We start from the raw sequence: 22,617 nt of genomic DNA, 5'->3' as shown, positions 1-22,617 counted from the left end.
TCAGTCTGCGTTTATGTACTTTTATGAAAAATGTCATGTGTTTAGCGATTCAAAATCTTTTCTAAACATAAATCTTCATTCCAGATTTGAAAAGCACGTGTGTATTTATTAAATGTATCGTGATGTTCAACTAGTAACACGTCAGACTACGTCTTCGAGAGCAATCAAACTTTTCGTAATCGATTGTAATGCGTGACTGCGAGATATTGAGATTGGTACTCAATGCAGTCGAAAATATCATAATTGAATGTAAAATGTGCAACTGCGAGAAACGTGAGCGTCGCTATGCACTTATTCGTTATTGACTTCTTGGTTAGGTAATACGTTGTTAATGTGATTGATATGCGAAACTGCGAATGCCGATTGAAGTGGAAAGTCGCCGCAGTGTTTTTTTATCACGTAAGTATTCTCCACATTTTAATGTGTATCTACACAGATTTCGTGGTTAGGCTGTACCCCAAAATAGCGGTTTGCTAGTTTCGTTTTTGTGTTCGGTATTTTTAAAATCAAACACTAGGCGCTTGGTATTATCATTTCTCTGACACTTCAAAATGCAGATGTGATATTTAGGTTTTTATCTTAAACTTCATGTTAACTGCTGTCTAACTCAGTAAAGTTTTTCGGTAAATGCTGAAAGTTTGATAGTGAATATGAAAGAAGAATCACTTACCATGTTTCCATGTCGGGTTTAAAACGTTTCGGGTATCCAATTTAGTTTGTGTACGATACCAGTTTCCATGCAATATTTAGTATTTAGATCCAGTTAAAAACGACTTGATTCGCTCGATATATTTGCTTGTTATAAGGGTGGCGACATTGAAATTTATGTTGGCTCACATGAAATAAATAAAGACAAACAGGTGATTTGTCATTCTACTACGTCCGAAATACTTTCCGTACGAAAATAGAATGGATAAGCAAAACTAACACTTCTGTTGTCCACACATTCCTACTAACACTCGTCATTTTTAAACAACAACACACTTTAAAGTGTTATAAACAACTGCCGTTGGTAACAAATGCTGTGCGTATTTACTTTCTATCCGTTTCCAATACGATAACCATTTCCATGCCATTTTTCCCTCTGCTCAATCCCATTCCATCCTACAATTTTGGTGTATCGACCTTGAAACTCATAACGTTTTGGAACCTGTTTCCATGGACGTTATCGAATCGGTAAGTGTTCTTAAAACGTTATGAACCCTACATGGAAACGTGGTAATTGATTGCAAGGAGAGTCGTGTATGATGCTGTCACCAACGTTGGAGGTTTGAACAAGTTAATCATCTGTTTCATTCTGTAAAAAATGCTCATGCTCGCTACAAAAAAAGTGAATGAAAAGAAACAGGAAGCAGAATATGCGTTATCAAAGGAAATGTTGAAGAAGAGGAAAGCTGCCACTCTGGTAAAGGAGCTCGAGGCAAAAAAAGCTGCACTTATGTTAAATGCACAGAGGGAAGTTGAACTTATTGAAAAATAAATTTTGTCTTTGAATTAGTTATATGTTGTTCGCAGCTACAAAAGAAAACAAGTGTGTATACATCTATGTTTCAAGTTTTTTCAGCTAGTAATTTCTTTACAATTTAGGATGACTGTGTGGGAAACTTATGGCTAACAAAAAACATGAGAAGTGAGATTTTGGATAGTTTTCAGTAATTATACCTGTGTCTTCAGCATTTTTATTTATTTATTAACAATACCAACTTTATTCAGATTTAGAACATTGTGCTTGTCATTTTGTTGAACATTACATCAACAGGCATGCTATCTTCAAATGTGTGATCAAATGTTTAAACTACTTAATAAACACACTATTAAAGTGCAATTTATTTTATGTGAACTGCTGTGAAGAGTTTGAAGCCGCCAGGGTGAATAATCATATTTTTGTCAATTTTTCCATTGAATAAATTTATTACATGTTGCTTATTACTCACATATAATTTAAAAATTTCAGTAATTCTGTGTTAGCATAGTTGCCACATTGTTATTTTTGTATCTTTGCTGAGAAATTAATGCATTTTAAGTAGCTGCATTGATAGGCCTACACTATATCGTGTAAAATTTTTGTATTTGATAGTGGTCAGGAAATTTTCTTTAAGACCTGGAAAAGTCAGGGAATTTTTTTATACTGACTTGCTGGCCACCCTGAAACAACACAGATACATGCAGACAGAACAAAAACAATACACACAACATGCAACATTTAACCAATTGGTAAATAATTTCTTTAAAAATTTATAATGTAGGAAATAAGCTTTACATCAGCGGTTCACAATTTTTTTCGGCCAGGGAACCATTATGATCAAGTTAGTTTTCTTTTGTCGGAACCCCCAAATCCTTCAAAGAGAGTTGTTTGGCAATAATTGTGCCTGCTTCATATGGCATTCGTCCTGACTCACGGAAGCCCCTTGCCCCTGCCACGGAACCCCAGGGTTTCCGCTGAACAACCTTTTGGGAACCGCTGCTTTAGAAAACAAAACAAAATAAATCATAAATAGCTTTGGTAGTTCTCGAGTAATAACATAATAACTAGAACCATGGGTATTTCAATACATATTCATTTGGTAGCAAATAATCTTAAATAATACATAGAATTTTTTATTTTTACTTAAATTTAGGCAGTAAGAATGAATCAAAGTTGTATAAATTAATATAGTAGATTAGTTTTGAGAAAACAAATCTCAGAGCTTCCAAAGAGCTTAAAAATTTTGTTAAGTAGTTCAAAAAACTTGCTCAATTGTAGCACAATCTTAGAGAACATATCTGTCCCTTAGGAACCAAACAATATACGTACCTTTGTATACGAACAGTTTCATATTAACTTTCAACTTTCAACTAAAAATAATATTTATAGTGGTCACTTACACCCCTTTGACTTCACCACATCAATTAATATAACTACAGTATTCTAGACACACCTGGAACTTAATTAGATATTTTAGGAAACTCGCTTCTATATAGTATCTACACTTTTGGGATTATTCTGTTTTGCGTCAAAATTAATGCTGTTGTGGGCTTTGAAGCACTATTTTTGTAAATTTAACACTTTAACTTCCTTGTATTTTTTGTTCTGTGATGAATATTTTAAACCAATATTAACGTAATGAAATGTAACGGGAGTAAAATGTCGCGCAAGTGATAATCATAAACACTTAGTGCGACAATTTACTCCGATTATATTCTACCTATTAAGTATCCATGGAAAATATTTATGACAACAACAAATGCATGAATGTTATAGTGTCAAAATTACAGAAATGACAAAAATTTAAAAAAAATTAACTTTAAGTGTGAGACCCAACTTGAAGGTGGTCTGCCTCGTCAGTGGTGTATGTGTGTCGGCGAGGCGGGATGATAAGCGTGACGCTCGCTGGTGCTTCTAGCGCGGTGTCTGCTCTGGACTGGCGCGCAGTCTTCTCGTCGTGCACATGAGCGGTGACCGTAACATTACATGGCGGAGAAATGAAAATAAATTTGTAAAGCAAGTCCCTTAAGTGCTTTCAGGAATCTGTACTGGTTGTTTTACGCCAAAAAATTACTCTGAAAACATGCGTTATTTTGACTCTTCTAAAAATACAGTTTAAAAACTTAATCCGAAATCAAAAGTACTTTTCGGCCCTCGGCAAACTCTTAAATGCTTTTCGTAAGCACACCTTACTCGGATATGTTGAGTAGTTTTGAAATTGCGTTGTTTCTCCTGAAGCTCTGCGCACCGCGTGTGTGCCCGGGTAGGCATTGGTTCCGAGTGTCCAGATTGCGTTGAGTGCCGCGGAGGGAAGTTCCTCCTGCGACTGCGCTTGTTCCCCCTCGGCAGATCTTCATGGACCTGGGGGAGAGGCACCTGATCCGGCCGGAGAACATCAAGAAGGCGCACCTGCTGGGCCGCGGGGCGTTCGGCTTCGTGTTCAAGGGCTCGTGCAAGCTGCGCGGCTCCAACACGTACGCGGACGTGGCGATGAAGATGCTTCAGCCGGTGCAGCCGGGGCCCAGCGCCCGCCAGTCCGCGGTCATGGCCTTCAAGGTCTGTGCCCCCGCACGCAGGCAACCCCCGGGGAGTCAGGGAGGTTTCCTCAGAACCTGGAGGACACAGGGAAATTGACAATGTCCTAGTTGCAAGGCGTAATCAGTAGAGACAACATTTTATGGTCTTTTGACATGACGTCTAATAAATCGATGAACGCCGGCTGCACGCACGAAAAAGTGTCCCGTTATGCATTTTGTCCCATTACGCTGCATCCCGTTACGCTCATTGTACGCTTGCGCCGCATCTATCTCTCTTCCACTCGATTGGAACAACCATCGATTTGACTTTTTCCAGGCACATTAAACTTGAAACACTCCCATTAGTTTCCTACTTTTCCTGTCATCGTCCTATCCTTAACAGAATAACACAGATTGGAAGAAGTTAAATAGCAAACATGTATAAAAGTTATCAAGTTAAAATAATCTCTTTGTTAAAGTAATAAACATCTTTGAATTAATGAGTGCAAATAAAAGTAAATTTATCAATTAAATTGTAGATTTCATTTCACTCGTTCTTTGTATCCATACAAAATAGTGATAATTCAATAATAATGATTCAATTTTATTCTTAAATGTATGCAATCATTTCATCAATGTTTTGTTATGACGTTGTCACGTTAAACTATCTTCCGTAAACAGACTTTACAGACAACCAATTTTTTTTTATTTTAGTCGAATTTCATTTTAAAAACAAAAATTTTTAGTGTTATTGATTAATTTTTATAAAAGCTGATTTTTTAATACTTACTCATCAAAAGAGTGGTAAAATTAATATGCTTCATTTTTAGGATAAAAGAATTCATAATAAATTGGTCTAAAACATATACATTCAGAACGATAAAACTAATTAAATAAATTTTTGCTGGAGAGTTTTAATGGCCTGGAATACAGTAGGCTCTCTTTAACGCGCCATTATTCTGTTTGGCACACTGATTAGTGTTAATTTATTACTTACGTGTAACCAGTGTTTTTTATGGTTTTATATGTAGACGAATTTCATTTTTGAAACGTAAGATTTTGATCTTATTGTTTTTATACTTTATTCATAATAATAGTGTATTATTTAACAAATATAACACTTGAATGTTTCATAATACTTATTATCACCAAAACAGTGTCATTTAAACTGATTCATGATGAACTTAATATAATAATTTGTAAAAAGTATGTCTAGAACAGAACTACTCAGAACAATAAAAATAAATGGGCTCATTTTTGTATGTTTGAAATTTTTTTAATGCTATGATGTAAAATTAAGTTAACACTTGCAACATATATATTTTACCCCTATTTTGGTGGTTTTATAAAAAAAATAACAACAACAACACTGAAATCCTCTGTTGTAAGAGCAATATTGGACTAAAAATAAAACCATAAAATCTTGTCACTACTAATTGGTGGGGTTTGTGAAAGATAAAGACAGCTGTAAAACAAGCAGCAGCTAAAATGCAGCTTTCTATCCCTTGACTGTGAGTAGGGGTACAAGATCTGGCTGGGTGATCAATGACTGTTAGGACATAGCACCTCGACATGAGGGTCTTGCAAGACGTCGAGTGGGTGGTAGGATGTTACCGCAAGATGATAGGGTACTGAGTTAAAGTCTTAATTGATGCTTTATTTGGAACCACGGCCACGCCAGAGAAGCAATTATGCCAGATCTTCAAAGTCAGGATAGTTATTACGGGAATTCCAAGTACGAAAATGTAAAAATTTGATGGGTGTGTAACCAACTATAAAACAGGAAACACTGCACTGAAATGAAAACAGACAATGTTAGACTCTGAGTGAACTGTAGACGCCAGCAGCGCAGTAATGTGACATGTCGGCTGTGAACAGCCGAAAACCACTTGGGAAAAAAAAAAGATCGGGAATGGCATGATTTGTTTCGAATACGGAACGTAACGAACTGCAGAATGCTGAATGAAGGAACGTTCTCTGTATTTACCCTCTTTTATCTAATAATCGTCGCGCTCTCTGTCAAGTGCCAAGTCAATTACATTTGACGGCCCACACTTTTTTTGTGACAAGTGTGTACTATGACAATAGTTACTTGTTAGTACACGTCACAGATTCAAGTGGCTTACGTTTGCGTCACAGTTTTGGTTTTTCTATTTAAAGTTGAAGAAAGGTTGTTTGTTGCTTTTGACTTATTAATTTAAAATGTTTGGCGTGCTCTTTTAAGCTTCATTTTTTTTAAATAAACGTACTTTCCATGAATGGGTTTTGTTTTTATGAATAACTTATTCTAACAATTATTTTATTTTTTCTCGCATAATCGTCGCACCCCTACTTTCCAAACTTGATTTTAGAATATAATGTGGAACGATTATGCGAGAAAACATGGTACATAGTTACTACGGGAATTCCAAATATATAAATTGTGAAATGTTATGGGTATGTAACAAGTATAAAACAGGAAACACTGCACTTAAATAAAAACTGACAATGATGGACTCTTGAGTGAACCGTTGACCCCAGCAGCGCATTATAATACGACTTGTCGGCTGTGAACAGCCGGAAAACACTTTAGGGGGAAAATAAGAACGGGAACGGCTTTGATTTGTTTCCGATTACAGAATTCTGAACGAGGGGAACTTTGACTGTGTTTTGAGTGGTGTTGTTCAGGGGTGCAACAACTAAATTTCCAAAGGGGGGGGGGGGGGAGGGGGCAATATATACCTTTTTTTTATAAAGAATCATCAATCCCCCCCTACCTATTGAAGCGTGGGTGGTCCGGGGGGGTCCTCCCCCGGGGAAAATTTGTATTGCAAGGTGGAAAATGGTGCTATTTAAGCAGTTTTACTATCTGAAAATTGATTGCACGGCACTTTCTTTGCCCCCGCTTGCCACCACTTCAAAGTTTCAGAACGGTGGGGGGGGGGAGGGGGGGCAAATTACCCTTGCCCCCCCCCCCCTGGTGTCGCTGGCGACGGGACTGCGAGAGGGGGATGTTCGTTCGGATACGAGCGGTGGTGGTGTCGTGTCTGCCCCGGCCAGGCGGCGCAGGGCAAGTGGGACCGGGACCCGCTCCAGTACGCCTGCAAGGCCTACTGCACGGCGCGCCAGGAGCTGAACATCCTGCTGAGCCTGCGCCACCCGCACATCGTGCCGCTGGTGGGCGTGTGCGCGCGGCCGCTGGCGCTGGTGCTGGCCCTGGCGCCCCGGGGCGCGCTGGACGCCGCGCTGCGCCACTTCCGGCGCTCGGGCGCGCGGCTGGGCCGCTCCGCGCTGCGGGCCCTCATCCTGCAGGTCTGCCCCTCTCTCCCCGTGTCTGCGTGCATGCGTGCGTGCGTGCGAGGAGGAGGGCAGGGTTAGGAGGGTCTTGGGTGCCTCAAAGCTGTGACGGCTATGTATTAGACTCAGAGCAAGAGCCACTCCGCGCTGCAGGCCCTCATCCTGCAGGTCGGTCCTCTCTCCCCGTGCGTGCGTGCCAGGAGGGACTGAATCCACCTACTTGTTTGAGTTTTTCAATCGCACCAGATTGAACAAAAAAAATTCCATTAAAGAACTGGAAGCAAGCCTTAAATCAATGGGTCGCTCAGCGAGAAGCTCCATTCGGGGGTCTTGGGTGGCTCAAAGCTGTTACGGCCACGTACCGTATTTGCTCGCGTAAAGACCCCGCCCGCGTATACCACCCCGTCCTTGTTTGGTAAACTTTTTTTTTTGGAAAAAAAATTTAAAAAACGTGTTTTTTTCTGGGTTCATTTGAGGGCAGGGCAGCTTGGGCACGCATCGAACAGCAAAGCCATGTATTTGTGAGCGGCAGTGGTGCAGAGACTGGTACTTTATGGTTTGTCCTCTCTCAGTAGGACCGTGTCGTGAGGCGTGACCAGACGTAAGCAGTTGGTCATATCTCAGACGACATAATGATAAAAGAAAGCTGGACTGGCGCGCTTGTGTTGATGTGCAGTGTTGACGGAGTAGAAGAGGGGAAGTGAAGCGAGGAAGGGAAGTGGTGTCTGGTTGGCTGGCTAGCTGGCAGGAGGGAGGTTAAGCCACGCCTCTGCCTCTCTCCCCCCCCCCTGCCGCGTCGCTGCCTCCCCCACCCTCCCTCATTAGAACAAAGACGCATGACTTGCCAGTCGTTCCGCCAGCTGTTTCATTTAATCAAAATTTAATTGGCGTTTAAATAAGTTGTGGCGGTATTTCATATTGTTTTTATTAAATGTTAGTTTTTCATACCTGAAAAAAAAAGAAAAATCTATATTTTCCTCCAAATTCGCATATAGGCCCCCTCCCCTTTTTTTGAGTCGAAATTTGGAAAAAAAAGGGGGGGGGGGGGGGGGGCTTTACGCGAGTAAATACGGTATTAGACTCAGAGCAAGACGTTTCATATTTTACAGTTTTCCTTACTCTTGTGTTCATTCTACAATCACCCAGCCATGTAACATTGACAAAAATAATTCAATTTATTCCACACAAGATACTAGTGCACAGTTTTAATGGTGAATAATAATTTTTCGTCGACTATAAAATTATCTCATTTTAAGGGGGGGGGGGGGGGGGGGAATTCTTGAGTCTTAATATTTTTCACACCTCTGTGCCTCTGTAGGTATGGAAATCAGAAATTTTGAAAAGTAATAAGTAATTCCTCCTTAGGCTATTTTAACACTTTTTTTTATGTCTTAAAATCATTACGTTTCTTATATTTCCAGTAATTTGTAGTTATGGTGGTTTTTTTGGATTGTGGGTGGGGTGAAGGGGGGGAATTGCTCCTATTGCCCCTCCTATAGGACTGCCACTGAGCTCAGAAATCTAGCGTGTCAGTGAATGTCGGTGGTGATCCTTACGTTCTTACACTGATTCTTGCAATGGCAAATTTTGGTTTAAAATAATATCTTTGACACGTACACAATGCTGGCCTTCACTGGTTGTCATAGAAAGAATAACATGGATACTTGTACTTAGGTTCATGCATTAGAAGTTATACTTCTTTGGCATGATTAAATAAAGCATAAAGTTAACACCAAACGGTAGAAGTAGTGCATATCAAAGAAAAGCAATAAAATGTTAAACATCATTGATCCCATGAATGTTTTATCACAATTTTCACAGCTCATAAATTATAAGTAAACCTGAAGAAAACCAAATTAGAGAAACTGTGTTTGCTGATATTTTAATTGATTTTTCTTTGATGATGCATTTATATATTGACACTTAGTTTTGAGATTTCCAAATCAGCAAAGAAAGTTGACTTATATTCAGACCAATACTATATATACAACTTGTCTATAGGCCTGTAGTCTAGGAGAGAGAACCACAACTACAAGAAAAAACTATAAACATTTTCTAATAATGAATGTATAATAGAAATAGCTATCCGGGTGGTTAGGTTTTTTTTTCTTTTTTTTTAATTCCTTTAAAAGTTTTTGGTTTTAAATATCTAAATAAAAAAAGTCACATATGTAATTTTACAGTGTGTGATGGTAGAAGAAGCCTTAACATTGTAGATCATCCACCAGAGTAAAATTCCCTGCAACGGATCTATTGTCTGCTAGGTCACCGAAACTCTGAAAAATTAGTGAATTCCAGAAAATATCACAAACATCACTAAAAAGTCCAGAATTTCCTTGATTTTTTTTGTTCAAACCTTTAAGTCACTAAGTGGGAACGGTTGAAGAAATTAGAGGCAGGGGTATGCAACCACAGTTTATTATTAATAAACACAACATAACAACATAGCTATCAGTGGGCAGGGCTTCAAAAGTACAGGTTGCAACAAGGCTGCCCTAGGATTCTGAGGTAGGCTCATTCTGCAAACATACCCTCTTTAATTGCATAATCGTCGCACACGCATAATCGTCGCACCTATATTTTAGGGTGTCAAAATTTTGATAAAAAAACCTCTCGCGTAATTTTTGCATTTTTTTTTGGTCCTGCTATTAGATTCCGAGCTCTTCGTGTAAGTATTTTTTTCCGTATAAAATAATTTTTTTAAAGTAAAAATCTAATATTTATTCGGACATTACCACTTACTTATTTAATTAACGGAAAAACAAAGTTGTCTGATGAGTAAAATTCTTTTAAAGATGTTTTTAAACATTATAACCTTTATCTGATTGTCTGCGTCGCAGCAATGTACAGCTTATAAAAATGTAGCCAGCATTAGTTAGCATCATTCATGTTTGGTTATGTAGCTTCCCATTTAGAGCACGCACATGTAGTTGAATATCGATATCTTGCCGATTGCATGCAACGCGCACTCTCTGTCGAATGCCGAATTAACTACATCTGATGGCCCGCACTCTTTCTTGGTAAATGTGTACTATGACGATAGTTATGCGTTAGTTCAGTCTCGCATTCGGGTCACAGATTTTTTTTTTTTTCTATTTAAAGTTGAAGAAAGGGTTTTTGTTACATGACTTATTAATTTAAATTGTTTGGCGTGCTCTTTTATACTTCACTTTTTAAATAAACATACTTTCCATGAATGGGTTTTGTTTTTATGAATAACTTTACTAGGGATGTGCGAATCCTTGATTTTCAGTTTGGTTCGAATCCGATTCGAATCCCTGGCAATATTTGAGATATGAATCCGATTCCGAATATTAAGCACAGAATAATTAAAAATAACTGATTAATTTTAAAATAATGTGTGTTCTCTTTTTTCTAACTGTAACTACTGGCAATTATTTATTACACTGAGCTTGAAATGTTTATAATTATGTAAACTTAATTAATGATAAACACTTTATAAAATATGAAAACCAAAACATATTCGATTCTCCAACTCAATCGTAATAAAATGCACGCCACAGGGAAATCTCAGTTTTATAAACGTTTCAGCAAACGAAACCATTTTTTCTCCAATAAATAGCTAAGACTTTTTTCCTTGTTGGTATGTAATTGTTTTTAGTTTATAGTTTGCTATACGTCAAAATTCGTAATTATAGTTTAAGCTCTCAAAATCTCGAATTCTTTTAATGTCACTGTGTTAATTATTTAATTAACATATCTTTCTTTGATACATCATATTATAAATACCTACGTAATAGTAGCCTAATTATATTTTTCACTGCTAGTATTTTTGAGCCGTATTAAATTGATTTATAACTTTTGTGAATATTTGTAATACTGTCGAATCCATGTACATACAACTATTCCGGGTTCGGGTAATTGTGGATTCGAACCCGAATATATCGGGTACTCGCACATCCCTAAATTTTACCTAACAAAATTTTTTTTCTTACATAAACGTCGCACCCCTAGTTTTCAAACTTGATTTTAGTATAAAATGTGCGACGATTATGCGATAAAACACGGTACATAACAATAATTACTGCCACTGCAATAACTGTCCACAACTATAACTATCAGTTCGTTAAAGACAAAACAAATAGCAGACCAATACGTTAAGGTTTATAGATCACCTCACTAGACTAGACAAACAATTGATATTAATTAATGTTTTCTTTTTTCGTTTTGAAGTGAAACTTCTAATGCGACTTCCAACAAGGTTGCGTTAAACGTTTAACGCTCCTGGGGAGGGGGAATAGAAAGAGACAGAGCGAGTGTGTGTCATTTCTCTATGTCCCCGAGGTCTCGCCGCGTCAATTTTCTCCTTGGGGCGAAACCCGTTCGCTTAATTAAATAAACAGCTTTTATCGTTGAATGATTTCATGATTTATTTTAGTTTGCTTTGATACAATATGATTTCACTAAAAATCAATTTCCGCCCCTTCCTATTTTCATTTCCACATTACGAAGTTTCACTTCTTCCGCGCGGAGGGACTATACGCACTAGTTTCGCGCACGTGTCTTGCAGGCGGCCAGAGCCATTGAGTACCTGCACCAGCAGCACATCATCTACCGCGACCTCAAGTCGGAGAACGTGCTGGTGTGGGAGCTGCCCCCGCCCTTCCAGGACGAGGCTGCCAACAACGTGCACATCAAGCTGGCCGACTACGGTGGGTGTCGCCCTGCCTGCCGTTCCGGTTCCTTCCCGCTCCCTCCCGGCCGTGAGCTGTCTCGCTGAGCGTGGCTGCGCAGTCGAGCCCATCTGCAGTGTTGGAACGGTTCTGTTGGACTTACGAATCAGGAAGTGTTACTGAAAATTTCAACCTGTTGTGGTGAATGGTTATTTTACATTTACATTGGAACAGTTAAACTTATAAACTTTTTGAGTAGCTTAATTAAAAAAAAAAAAAAAAAAAAAGAACATATACATGTTATACTTTTTGCATGACTAGTGGCCAAAACTGCATTGTTAACTATTTTTTTAGTATGTAGTACGGATAAGGAGAATCAAATGGAATAAATAACTAAAACTTTTTATATTTAAATGCAATTGTTGTATGGTTTAAAATTCTTTCAGAAAAAAATTGTTTAGTTTTTTTCTATCGTGTTAAATCCTAAGAACATAGAGAATATTTAAATTCTTGGTTCTTTTTTTCTGAAATAATTCAAACCATATTACGAAATAGCTAGTAGCATTGCCTTTGAAAATAAAAAGTTTCTGTTATTTATTACATTTGGGTATTTTAATCAGTGTTGCACAGAAACACAAAAAATGCAACTTTGGCTGCTAACGATGCAAAACCTATGCATTAGAGCTGGGCCGATGCCGATCCCCGATCGAAATAATCGGCCGATTTTGTTAATTTTGCCGATCATAATGATCGGCAAAACGTACCCGATTATTTTGGCCGATCATTGGTCTCCTACTGCAAACTTATAACATTGAATAATTACCTATACCTAACAACTTTCCATGTTTGTTTACGGTACTTTTCGGGAAGAAAATTCAATTATTCATCGAAAAATAATAGGATTTAATAATTTAAAACTAACCACACATGAAAAAAATATACCAATAAAGTAAACAAATAGTGCATGTTTTATAAACATTGAACAGTTACATACCTAAGTATCAATTTCCACGTATATTTACGGTACTTTCGGTAAAATAATTTTCCATTATACTATTTGCAAAGTTATTTATCATTTACGAACCGAAAACTATGTATTTGTATACCATTTACGGTTAATATTACCGCAATGGCGAATGGCGACTGTTGTTTAGGTTGGTTATGTGACGCCAGAGATTAGAGTGACGCGCGTCGCGCGACGGAAATCGTACGAATTAATGGCGCTATTAATGGTAGTCTCGTGGTTAGTCTACCTCTTCGGGAATTCATCTATTTAGTTATTTCTCGCTAAATATGGCCTATTGAAAGTTTTGTTTAGCGAAATTAATATTCTTACCCTGTTTAGCGGGAAATAGAGCTTATTTTTCTTTTGTATAAAAACCTGGTTGATGAAGAGTTTTGTTCCCCATTTAGTGGTACAGTAGAACCTCGTTAATCCGTGACGCGCTAATTCGGGAATCGGATAATCCGGGACGATTTAAAAGTGCAGAAAATGAAGAGAAGCTTAAATTGTCAGAGCTTAAAATTTACGTTACGCGGGCCGGCGGCCAGCAAACACTGCAAGCCATCGCGTGGGCCGTCAAACTCTGCAACGCTGTTTGTACCGACCCTTTCTGTCGCCCCCCTTTCAGCTGTCACATTTGTCACTCTTTAAACTTGAGGGGGATGTCCTGACTGCTGCTACCCGTCTCCCGTTTGTTTAAATGTTGTTTCACGTGCTGCTGAGTTACTTTCCGCCCGCCAACGCACAGCAGGCGCCTGGCGAGTGACGTGTCTGGCTGGCATTCGGCTGGTCGAAGGAAGGGAGGGGGGTGGGGGGCTACCCAATATTTATGTGTGCAAGGTCAGCACGATCTTATCTTTCTCTCTTCGGCTGTTGTAAATGACCGTGAACTAATGGCTAGGCAGTGCCGTATTTTTTTAAGCCGAGACACTAATTGGAAGACGGCCCTTACCATGAACGGATTATCCGGGTTTATTATTATTTTTTTTTTACATAATTTCAATTATCGGGGCATCGGCGGGTCCCAATGAACACGAATAATGGGGAGTTTACTATTTTTATCCATCTGCTGCCAAAGCGCAGTAAGCCTCGGGAGATGTTACATCACATGACCTTGGCCTTAACCCAGCTGCACGCTGGTGTCTAAGAAGCTTGACAAGACCTTCCGGGCTTATAATCGCTAGTCCGGAAAAAAATTCGGTAATCCGTGATTATCTTGGTCCCGACCATTACGAATTAACGAGGTTCTACTGTATTTCGTATTCACAAATTAACTTACAATCGGGAATTATTGAAAGTTTGTTGGCGGCACTGGGGGGAAGGGACAATAAAATTGTCATCGCTGACGTCTACCGGCACACACAGATCACAGAATGACAGAGTTGTGATTAGGTTGAAGATTTGGTTTGACCTTATTACATTTTAACGCAGATAATGGTGTGTGCGTGTGTGTGGTGATTTATAAGTAATTATGTCAATGAAAAGTAGTTTTGTCTGGGAATATTTCACCGTTTATAGTGATCCGTCAAAAGCAACGTGTAATCAGAGGTACTTTAAAGGCTCTAATTGGCTCAGAAGATCGGCAAGATCGGCAGCAGATGATCGGCAAAATAGGTGATCGGCCCAGCTCTACTATGCATTACATATTGTTTTCATTTTGTGAAAGTTTGGCTACTCAAAAAGTTTCCAAGTTTAACCTTTTTTCAACTTAAATATAAAATAATCTCCTTGATTGGAACGTACCACCTTAAAGCAGAAATTTCACTTGAAAAACTTGTGTTTTTTAGCTAAACTATACAATTCCTGAATTATTTTGTGTTTAAGATAAGAATTTAAGAAATCCCTTAACTATCTTAATCCAAATTAAAGATAGCAACATTTTTATGCTCTACTTATTTTTTTAAATGTTCAATGGTTTTTTTATATGAATGTGTAGAATAAGACACTTTATTTGAAATCAGTTAACCAATAACTGTTAGCCGGGTTTTTTTTTTTTTTTTTTTCATTTTCATTTTCTGCTGAACACATGGAAATTAAGAGATTAAATAATGTCTATATTTTTGTTCAGATAAAATAAGGAATTTGGATAGTCAGTTATTTGTGGGAAACCTAGATGTATAATAAGCAGGAACATGTCTCAAAGGATCATTTAAAAAGTGCTCAAATAAGCACAAATTAACTGTGAATTGACAATCATTCCTAATGAACTCTTCCGAAATATGTCTTGGAGGCTGGAAGTGGGCTCAAAGTTTTTACGATTCAGTAAAAATAAAATTAAACTTTTGTTTTCCCTTTGTTTCTTGCAGGAATTAGTCGGTTAACTCTCCCAACGGGAACTAAAGGTTTCGGAGGCACAGAAGGCTTCATGGCCCCTGAGATAATGAGGTACAACGGTGAAGAAGAATACACCGAGAAGGTAGGTGTTTATTTTCATGTATAATAATGTTCGCAGGCTTTCACTGCCTTTGTCTGAAGTAGCTTGGCTTCTGAGTTGTACCAGTGTACTAGGCGAATAATTCACCGACGTTTCGGTCGACATTGCAGTCGCCATCATCAGGGAGCAGTTACCTACTGTAGGTAGCTACAGTAGGTAACTGCTCCCTGACGATTGCCACTGCAATGTCGACCGATACGTCGGTGAATTAATCGCCTAGGACACTGCTACAACCCAGAAGCCAAGCTACTTTATTCTGATGTGTGTTTCTGGCTAATATCATAATGAACCAAATCCAATACACGTATTAATTTGGTTTTATATTTTTGAAATCTCATATTGTCGTAAGTGCCTACACCGTTACTAAGTGTCAGTTATAACTGCATTTGTGATGAAAATTTCTTTGGAAGTATTTTTTTGTGTTACATTGGGTGCCGACCGATATTTCATTTCCATTTTTGTTTTCATTTATTTTATTTCCTTTTCAGGTTGACTGTTTTTCATTTGGGATGTTCATCTACGAGCTGCTGACCCTTCACCAGCCCTTCGAAGGGCACGAGAGCGTGAAGGAGTGTATCCTGGAGGGCGGCAGGCCCCCGCTTACGTACAGAGTGAGTCGCGTGCGATCTCGCTAACCAAGACTATCTCAAAACTAGAGATGTCAAGCTAGGCATGTGCAGCAGTTTCCAATACATGCCCAAAACTTGTGCTGTGTGCTATTTATATGAATGATTGAATATCCTACTGTGTGGATCTCAGGCAGACAGACAAAATTTGTGCTCACTTTCGGTTTTGCGTAATTTTTCCCAAAATGGTCGTAATAAACATTTTTTCATTTTAGTTTAAAGTCAATAATTTGATTACCACAGTGAAACCTTGATTTTACAGACAGCTTGCCCTATAAGGACAAATATTCGGGTACTGTCGAACACAGCAAATGTTGTACTAGTTCGTACGTAGAACTCGAATGTGCAGACAAATGTTTTGAAAGAATGATTAAGTTCTGCAAAAATTTAGATTATTCTGTACTTTTTTATTTTCACAATATACTGTGAAATCTCATTTCAGTGTACTTCAGTTCAACGTATTTCTCACCTTTTTTTTTTAAGTATGTACTTTAACCCTACCAAAATTTTAATTTTAGTTAAATTTAAGTTTAACATACTTGTAATAGTGTTTACTCACATTATTACCAAAATGTAAATATATTAATTTGGGTACTCATTGCTAGCGACAAGATTTTATGGTGAGTTACAATAAAACAGGAATAACATCGAGAAGCATGTCCGAACACTGCATAACACCTCAAAGCACTGAAATGCAAATAAAAACATGGAAACTTGTCAGAATTTTCAATCAAAACTTAAATTTAATGAAAAATACATAATTTTTAAAATATTAAATTCAATTAAAGAAATTTATTCAGCACAATGTTTGTACATTTTATGCAAAAATAAAAATTGAAAAACATTTACTTATTTTTAATCTAGCAAACATTATTAGTTACTCTTTTTACATTTTCGACGTTAGTACAGTTTTCAAACACAAAAATTTATTTTGGGTGTACCGAACAGTTGAGGCATGCTTATTTCAAATCATTATATTGCAAACGTGTATCATTCAAACTGACACTGTTTTGGAGAAATTAGTATCATGGAACAATTTAGTGTCATATTTTTTCAGTAATATTATATATTTTTTAATAAACATATTTTATAAAAATAAAATAAAACCAATAACACCAAAATCTCGTGTTTTGAAAATGAAATTGGCCTGAAAATGAAACCATAAAATCTCGTGTCTCCTCATTTGACCAGGGTCTCCACAGTTAGTACTCTCGTACTAGATCTAGTACTTTTATAACTTTTTTTAGTGGTTTAGTACAGATCTAGTACATTTTTATTTAATATAATAATAATATTATTGTAACTCCAATATGTTTTATTATTAAGTGTAAAAATTTAAAAAAAAAAACTATGGAATGTATGTGTGTGTGTGTGGTGTGATATTTAAGTTTGAGCATTGCAATGTCATAATAAATTCCTAAATTGTTAAAAAACCATAACATATTATAATTTCGTACTTTTTTTTCTAATCTAGTACTTTTTTCTCTCCTAAGTTGGTACGAAATATTTTTTCTTCCTTGTGGCCACCCTGCATGTGACCGGTCGTGTGTCGCGGCTGCGCAGGAGACGCTGTACCCCACGTACATGCTGGACCTGATGGTGATGTGCTGGGCCCAGTCGCCGCGGGACCGGCCCTCCGCCAGCCAGATCGTGTCGGTGGCAACGGCCCCTGAGTTCACCCACCTGGGCGACGTGGTGTCGCTGTCGCACCTGGCGCCCGTCGTCGCCACCGCCGTCACCTTCCTGCCAGACTTCTCCGGTAACTGCCCCTAACACCCGGGTCCCCCGACAGTTTCAAGCAGGGACGCAACAACAGGGGGGGGCAAGGGTATTTTGCCCCCCCTCTGAAACCTCGAAGTAGGGGCAAACGGGGGCAAAGAAAGTGCTGTGTAATCAATTTTTAGATAATAAATATGCTTAAATAGCACAATTTTCCACCTTGAAATACAAATTTTGCCGGGGGAGGACCCCCGGACCCCCCGCTTCAATAGGGGTGATCGATGATTCTTTATTAGAAGGTTTTTGCCCCCCCTTTGGAAATTTAGTTGTTGCGCCCCTGGTTTCAAGAACGACACCCCCGTTAGTAGTAGGTAACTGCTCCCTGATGACAGCGACTGCGATGTCGACCGAAACGTCGGTGAATTATTTGCCAAGGACACAGCTACAACCCAAAAGCCAAGCTACTTCAGTTTACGGTGTTTGACGTTCCCAAACAGGCTGATCAAATAAATTCAAACATCATTGTTCAGTGACTTTAAAAAAGGACCATTTGTACATATATTTCTCAATTTGTTTGTGCTCGGAGCGTGGACATGTAACAAGTGTTTTTTCTTTTTGTTTGTTGGTTGGATGCGGACGAAACTTTCTCCTTGCTTGTGTGTCCAACAAAGGACGGTAAAAATTTTAAGATGGCCGCCTAGACCGAAGTTGGTGCTGGGCGCTGCTAGAATTCACCAATTTTTCGGGTGAATTCTTTAACTTCCGTAGTCACGGAACATTCATCGACTGCAGGATCGAGATATCGACAAGCGGAAATATACCACCAAAAAACCTATGCTTTTTGTCCGATACTTCACGATCGCGACTTTGCATCGTACAATTACCGAGACAAGCTTGTGAAAATTCTGTCATAAATACAGAGTTTCGTTTGTGATATACATTTAGTTACGACCGAGCATTGCTAGCGACGTGATGTATTTATTTATTTATTTATTTATTTATTTAATTTGTTACATGCCACACCAACATCACAAGGCTCCAACGGTGGGCACAACATGTAAGACATGTAAAAAAAAAAACAAATACAGTAACAGAACAAAAATAAGAACAAAACAATAAATTATAAGAACAACAAATAGTAGGACAAAAACAAAGACAAGACAACATAACATACAGTTGGTATCCTTAGATTAATACATCTGGTATTAAATAATTTAGGTAATAACATTAGAGCATAAAGATAATTAATCTTTGGATGCCGAAAGAATAATTTTTTTAACAAGTTTTTTCTCTCTGGTAGGTTGTAAGTGATTAACATACATATTAAAATTGTTAACAAGTCTATATATAATATCATTTGTATTTAAAAGTGTGCACAAAAAAGGTGGGTTACGGCTATTAAAAGAAGGAATTTTAATGCCAGTAACATCAAATATATGAGGACATATAAGATTACCATAATAACAATGGAAGACAAAAATGGCATCTAAGATCTTTCTTCTAGTTGATAATGAACCAAGGAGGGAATTTAAATCTATGTTATTGATGGTATTTAATTTTTTGTTAATATAGTCAGATACTTTAGATTGAATCCTGTCAAGCTTTTCAAATTCAGTGTTATTGATGCTATTCCATATAATAGAACCATATTCAAGTTTTGATCTTATTAGAGCTGTATAGAGGGAGAGAATAGAGTCAATATTGGAGGTGTTAAAGGTGATAAATTTAATTAGACCAAGTATTTTGTTAGATACCGAGATAATGTTTTCAATGTGAAGATGAAAAAATAGTTTTTGATCCAGTAAAATTCCTAGGTCTTTGACATGTTGAGATTTTTTAATAGGTGAGTTATCAAGTTTGTATTCATATTGCAATGGGTAGGTTTTTCTAGTGAAGGTAATGATAGCAGTTTTTTCCATGTTTAGATTGACCAAATTATTTGTGCACCAATTTGCAACAATATTGCAGCCTAGAAAGGTTTCCAGTGCCAACACGTATTTGCACTCAGGGAAATTGTTGCCACCTTCGGAGACAAGACTAGAACCTGCACCATGGTCTCCCAGTGTGTGTAGGCCTTCGAGAGTCCTGAGCACATATTTCTTTTGGCCTTGAAATCTCTTTGAATTTTTTTAAAGTCTTGAGGAAAAATTATTAGTCTTTAAACAACAATATATTTTAATTATTGTTAGGTTTATTTTTCCCCCTCTAATTATAGTTTGAAAGTAAGTAACTACACAGTACATAGTTACTGAAGAGTTAAGAGGAATCTCCCACACTACCAGGATTGCCTGAGTAGTAGGGGCCTGCCGGTGTGATTACCTTCCTATGGTATGGAGGACGAGATAATAATCGTGGTTTGTAAACGTAGCAACAAGTGATTGCTCCAGTTCAACAGGTTGTCGGGCCACGTGTCTTGTAAGTGCAACCTGCGATTGCTGTTCTTTAAATACCATGATCTCTGTAATCCATTCTGCAATAATTTATCAGTGCTCTGAAATTTATTTCTGTAAATTTTTGCTACAAACATTGTAAAATTATAAATTACAAATTCATGCTTCCAAATCATACATCTTGTTACTGCCTATAACACAGAACATTTCTTAGCCCTTTTTATGCCTACCTAGTGTAAAATAACAAGACCAGACTGCAAACTATGTAATAAAAGTTATTATAACAGTTGGTTAGAGATATAATATATATTTTTCTTAAATTAGTATTCAAATGAAATAATGAGTTGTATAAGAAGTAAATAATACCCTCTTTTATCGCATAGTCGTTGCACCCGCGTAATCGTCGCACCCATATTTTTGGGCGTCAAAATTTGGATGAAAAAAAACCTCTCGCGTAAACGTCGCATGATGTTTTTGGTTCCGCTATTAGATTCCAAGCGCTTTGTGTGGTTATTTTTTCCGTATAAAACAATTATTTTACAATATAAATCTAATATTTATTCGGACATTACCTCTTACTTATTTAATTAACGGAAATACATAGTTGTCTGATGTGTAAATTTTCTTTTAAACACGTTTTTAAACGTTATAACGTTCATCTTTTCCTCTGCGTAGCCGCGGTGTACCGCTTACAAAAATGTAGCCAGCTCTCGTTGCAATCATTAATGATTGGTTATGTTGCTTCCTGTATAGAGTGCGCGCATGTAGCAGAATTTCGATATCTCGCCGAGTGCATACAGCGCGCTCCCTGTCGAGTGCCGAGTTAACTACATCTCATAGCCCGCACTCTTTCGTGGTGTGTATACGGCGATAGTTACGTGTTCATTCGGCTTGCATTTGGATCACAGATTTTATTTTTCTATTTGAAGTAGAAAGGTTTTGGTTGCATGACTTATTAATTTGAATTGTTTGACATGCTCTTTTATGCTTCACGTTTTAAATAAACGTACTTTCCATGAATTGGTTTCTTTTTTATGAATAACTTTATCTAACAAAAAAATAATTTTTTTCCGCATAATCGTCGCACTCCTAATTTTCAAACTTGATTTTAGAATAAAAAGTGCGACGATGCGAGAAAACACGGTAATACTATCCAGCTGACTAACACTAATAACGAGGAAATGAAAAATAAACCAACGTGGTGTGTTAGACGCTAGCGTGTTGGTAGGGACAGGAACCCCCCGCGAGGAAGCGTGTGTGTGTGTGTGTGTGTGTGCCCGGCAGACGACGGCGCGCACAGCTCGGAGCTGTGGCTGGCGTGCAGCAACGCGCGCTGCGACATGCTGCTGGCCTCGGACCGCGGCTGGCTGCAGTACAGCTCGCTGGCGCTGCCCGAGCGGCCCACCGTCGCCTGCATCGTGGACGGCAACGTGTGGCTGGGCGACAACCTCGGCCAGATCCACGCCTACCAGTACGCAGAGTGTCCCGACCCGTCCCCGCTTGCGGCGAACTGCGATAAAACCACAGTGCAAGTTTATACACCGTATAGCATCGAAATGCAAGATAATATTATGGAATTAAGTAGCGTCTAACCAAAACTTAATTCAAACCATGTTCGGTAAAATAATACACGTGTTGCGCTTAGCGTGTGATTCGGCGGATGGATACGACTCCTGCAAGTAGTCATCTGGCAACACTGTCCGTTTGTAGAGCAGTGGACTTCAAGATGGCGCCGCGCTGCACAGTTCGCTCACAATATATTTCTGTTGACCTCCGAGGACGTAGGCTACGTCGTCTTCAGGCTCGACGAGTACACGCAGCACAGAGTTCACTTGGTCATAGTCTAAACCACCGTCGTTCCACCGAGAGTCCGTTCAATTCGTACGTCAGTTTACGATTCTCGCTTAGCCCAGCCACACGGCGGTTTAAAATTGTATTCGCTAGTCTTGACTTCGTCACCTCCGATGACGGATGTCACAGACTGTGATATGGCACAGTTTTTAAGTATATACACAACAAATCATAAAAAAAATTAATGTTTTCATGTTTGACATTCAAGGAATGTCGTTATTTCCAGACAAAATTTGTACCAGAGTTGCATGGCTCAGAAAAATGAATTTTATTTGTTTTACTGTCCATTACCTGGTAAATCAATTCTAAACTTTACTTGCTCGCTAATTTATTTTTATCATTTAAAAATGTATCTCAGGCCAGTTTATAATAAATTATATTACCGTAAAAATGCAGCATATAGATTTACCCCTATTTTGGTGGAGTAAGTTTTACAAATCACCTTTTATAAAAATAAAAACAATAAAACAGAAAACCTCTGTTTTAAAGACGAAATTGGACTAAAAATGGAACTGTAAAAACTGGAGTAAATGTGGTTTGTTTCATGATTTGTAAGAATGAACAAAAAAAAACCTGTACTTTAGGAAAATATTAGCAAGATATTTCAGAAAATGCTTCCACTGTTAATAGGATCAGTTTTAACACTTTTTTGTGAAGTCAAGCCAATCAAGTGGTTTTCAGCAGCACAGCAGCTGCATTCTCA

The 22,617-nt window shown here is 38.1% G+C and overlaps 1 protein-coding gene across 8 annotated transcripts in view; it reads left to right on the top strand.

Annotated features, from left to right (window-relative positions):
• LOC134528516 (leucine-rich repeat serine/threonine-protein kinase 1) overlaps positions 1 to 22,617 on the top strand; it is a 193,720-nt gene that overhangs the window by 156,166 nt on the left and 14,937 nt on the right. For all 8 annotated transcript variants that reach the window (XM_063362195.1, XM_063362197.1, XM_063362200.1 and 5 more), the window contains 7 exons: positions 3,815 to 4,021; positions 7,021 to 7,272; positions 11,789 to 11,930; positions 15,201 to 15,310; positions 15,817 to 15,939; positions 17,518 to 17,713; positions 21,348 to 21,534. In XM_063362195.1, the coding sequence (XP_063218265.1) occupies positions 3,815 to 4,021; positions 7,021 to 7,272; positions 11,789 to 11,930; positions 15,201 to 15,310; positions 15,817 to 15,939; positions 17,518 to 17,713; positions 21,348 to 21,534 (1,217 nt within the window). The remainder of the gene's footprint in view (positions 1 to 3,814; positions 4,022 to 7,020; positions 7,273 to 11,788; positions 11,931 to 15,200; positions 15,311 to 15,816; positions 15,940 to 17,517; positions 17,714 to 21,347; positions 21,535 to 22,617) is intronic.

Source organism: Bacillus rossius, chromosome 1 (genome assembly GCF_032445375.1).
Source record: "Bacillus rossius redtenbacheri isolate Brsri chromosome 1, Brsri_v3, whole genome shotgun sequence".
Lineage (NCBI taxonomy): Eukaryota > Metazoa > Arthropoda > Insecta > Phasmatodea > Bacillidae > Bacillus > Bacillus rossius.
This window is presented reverse-complemented; position numbering and strand designations above follow the sequence as displayed.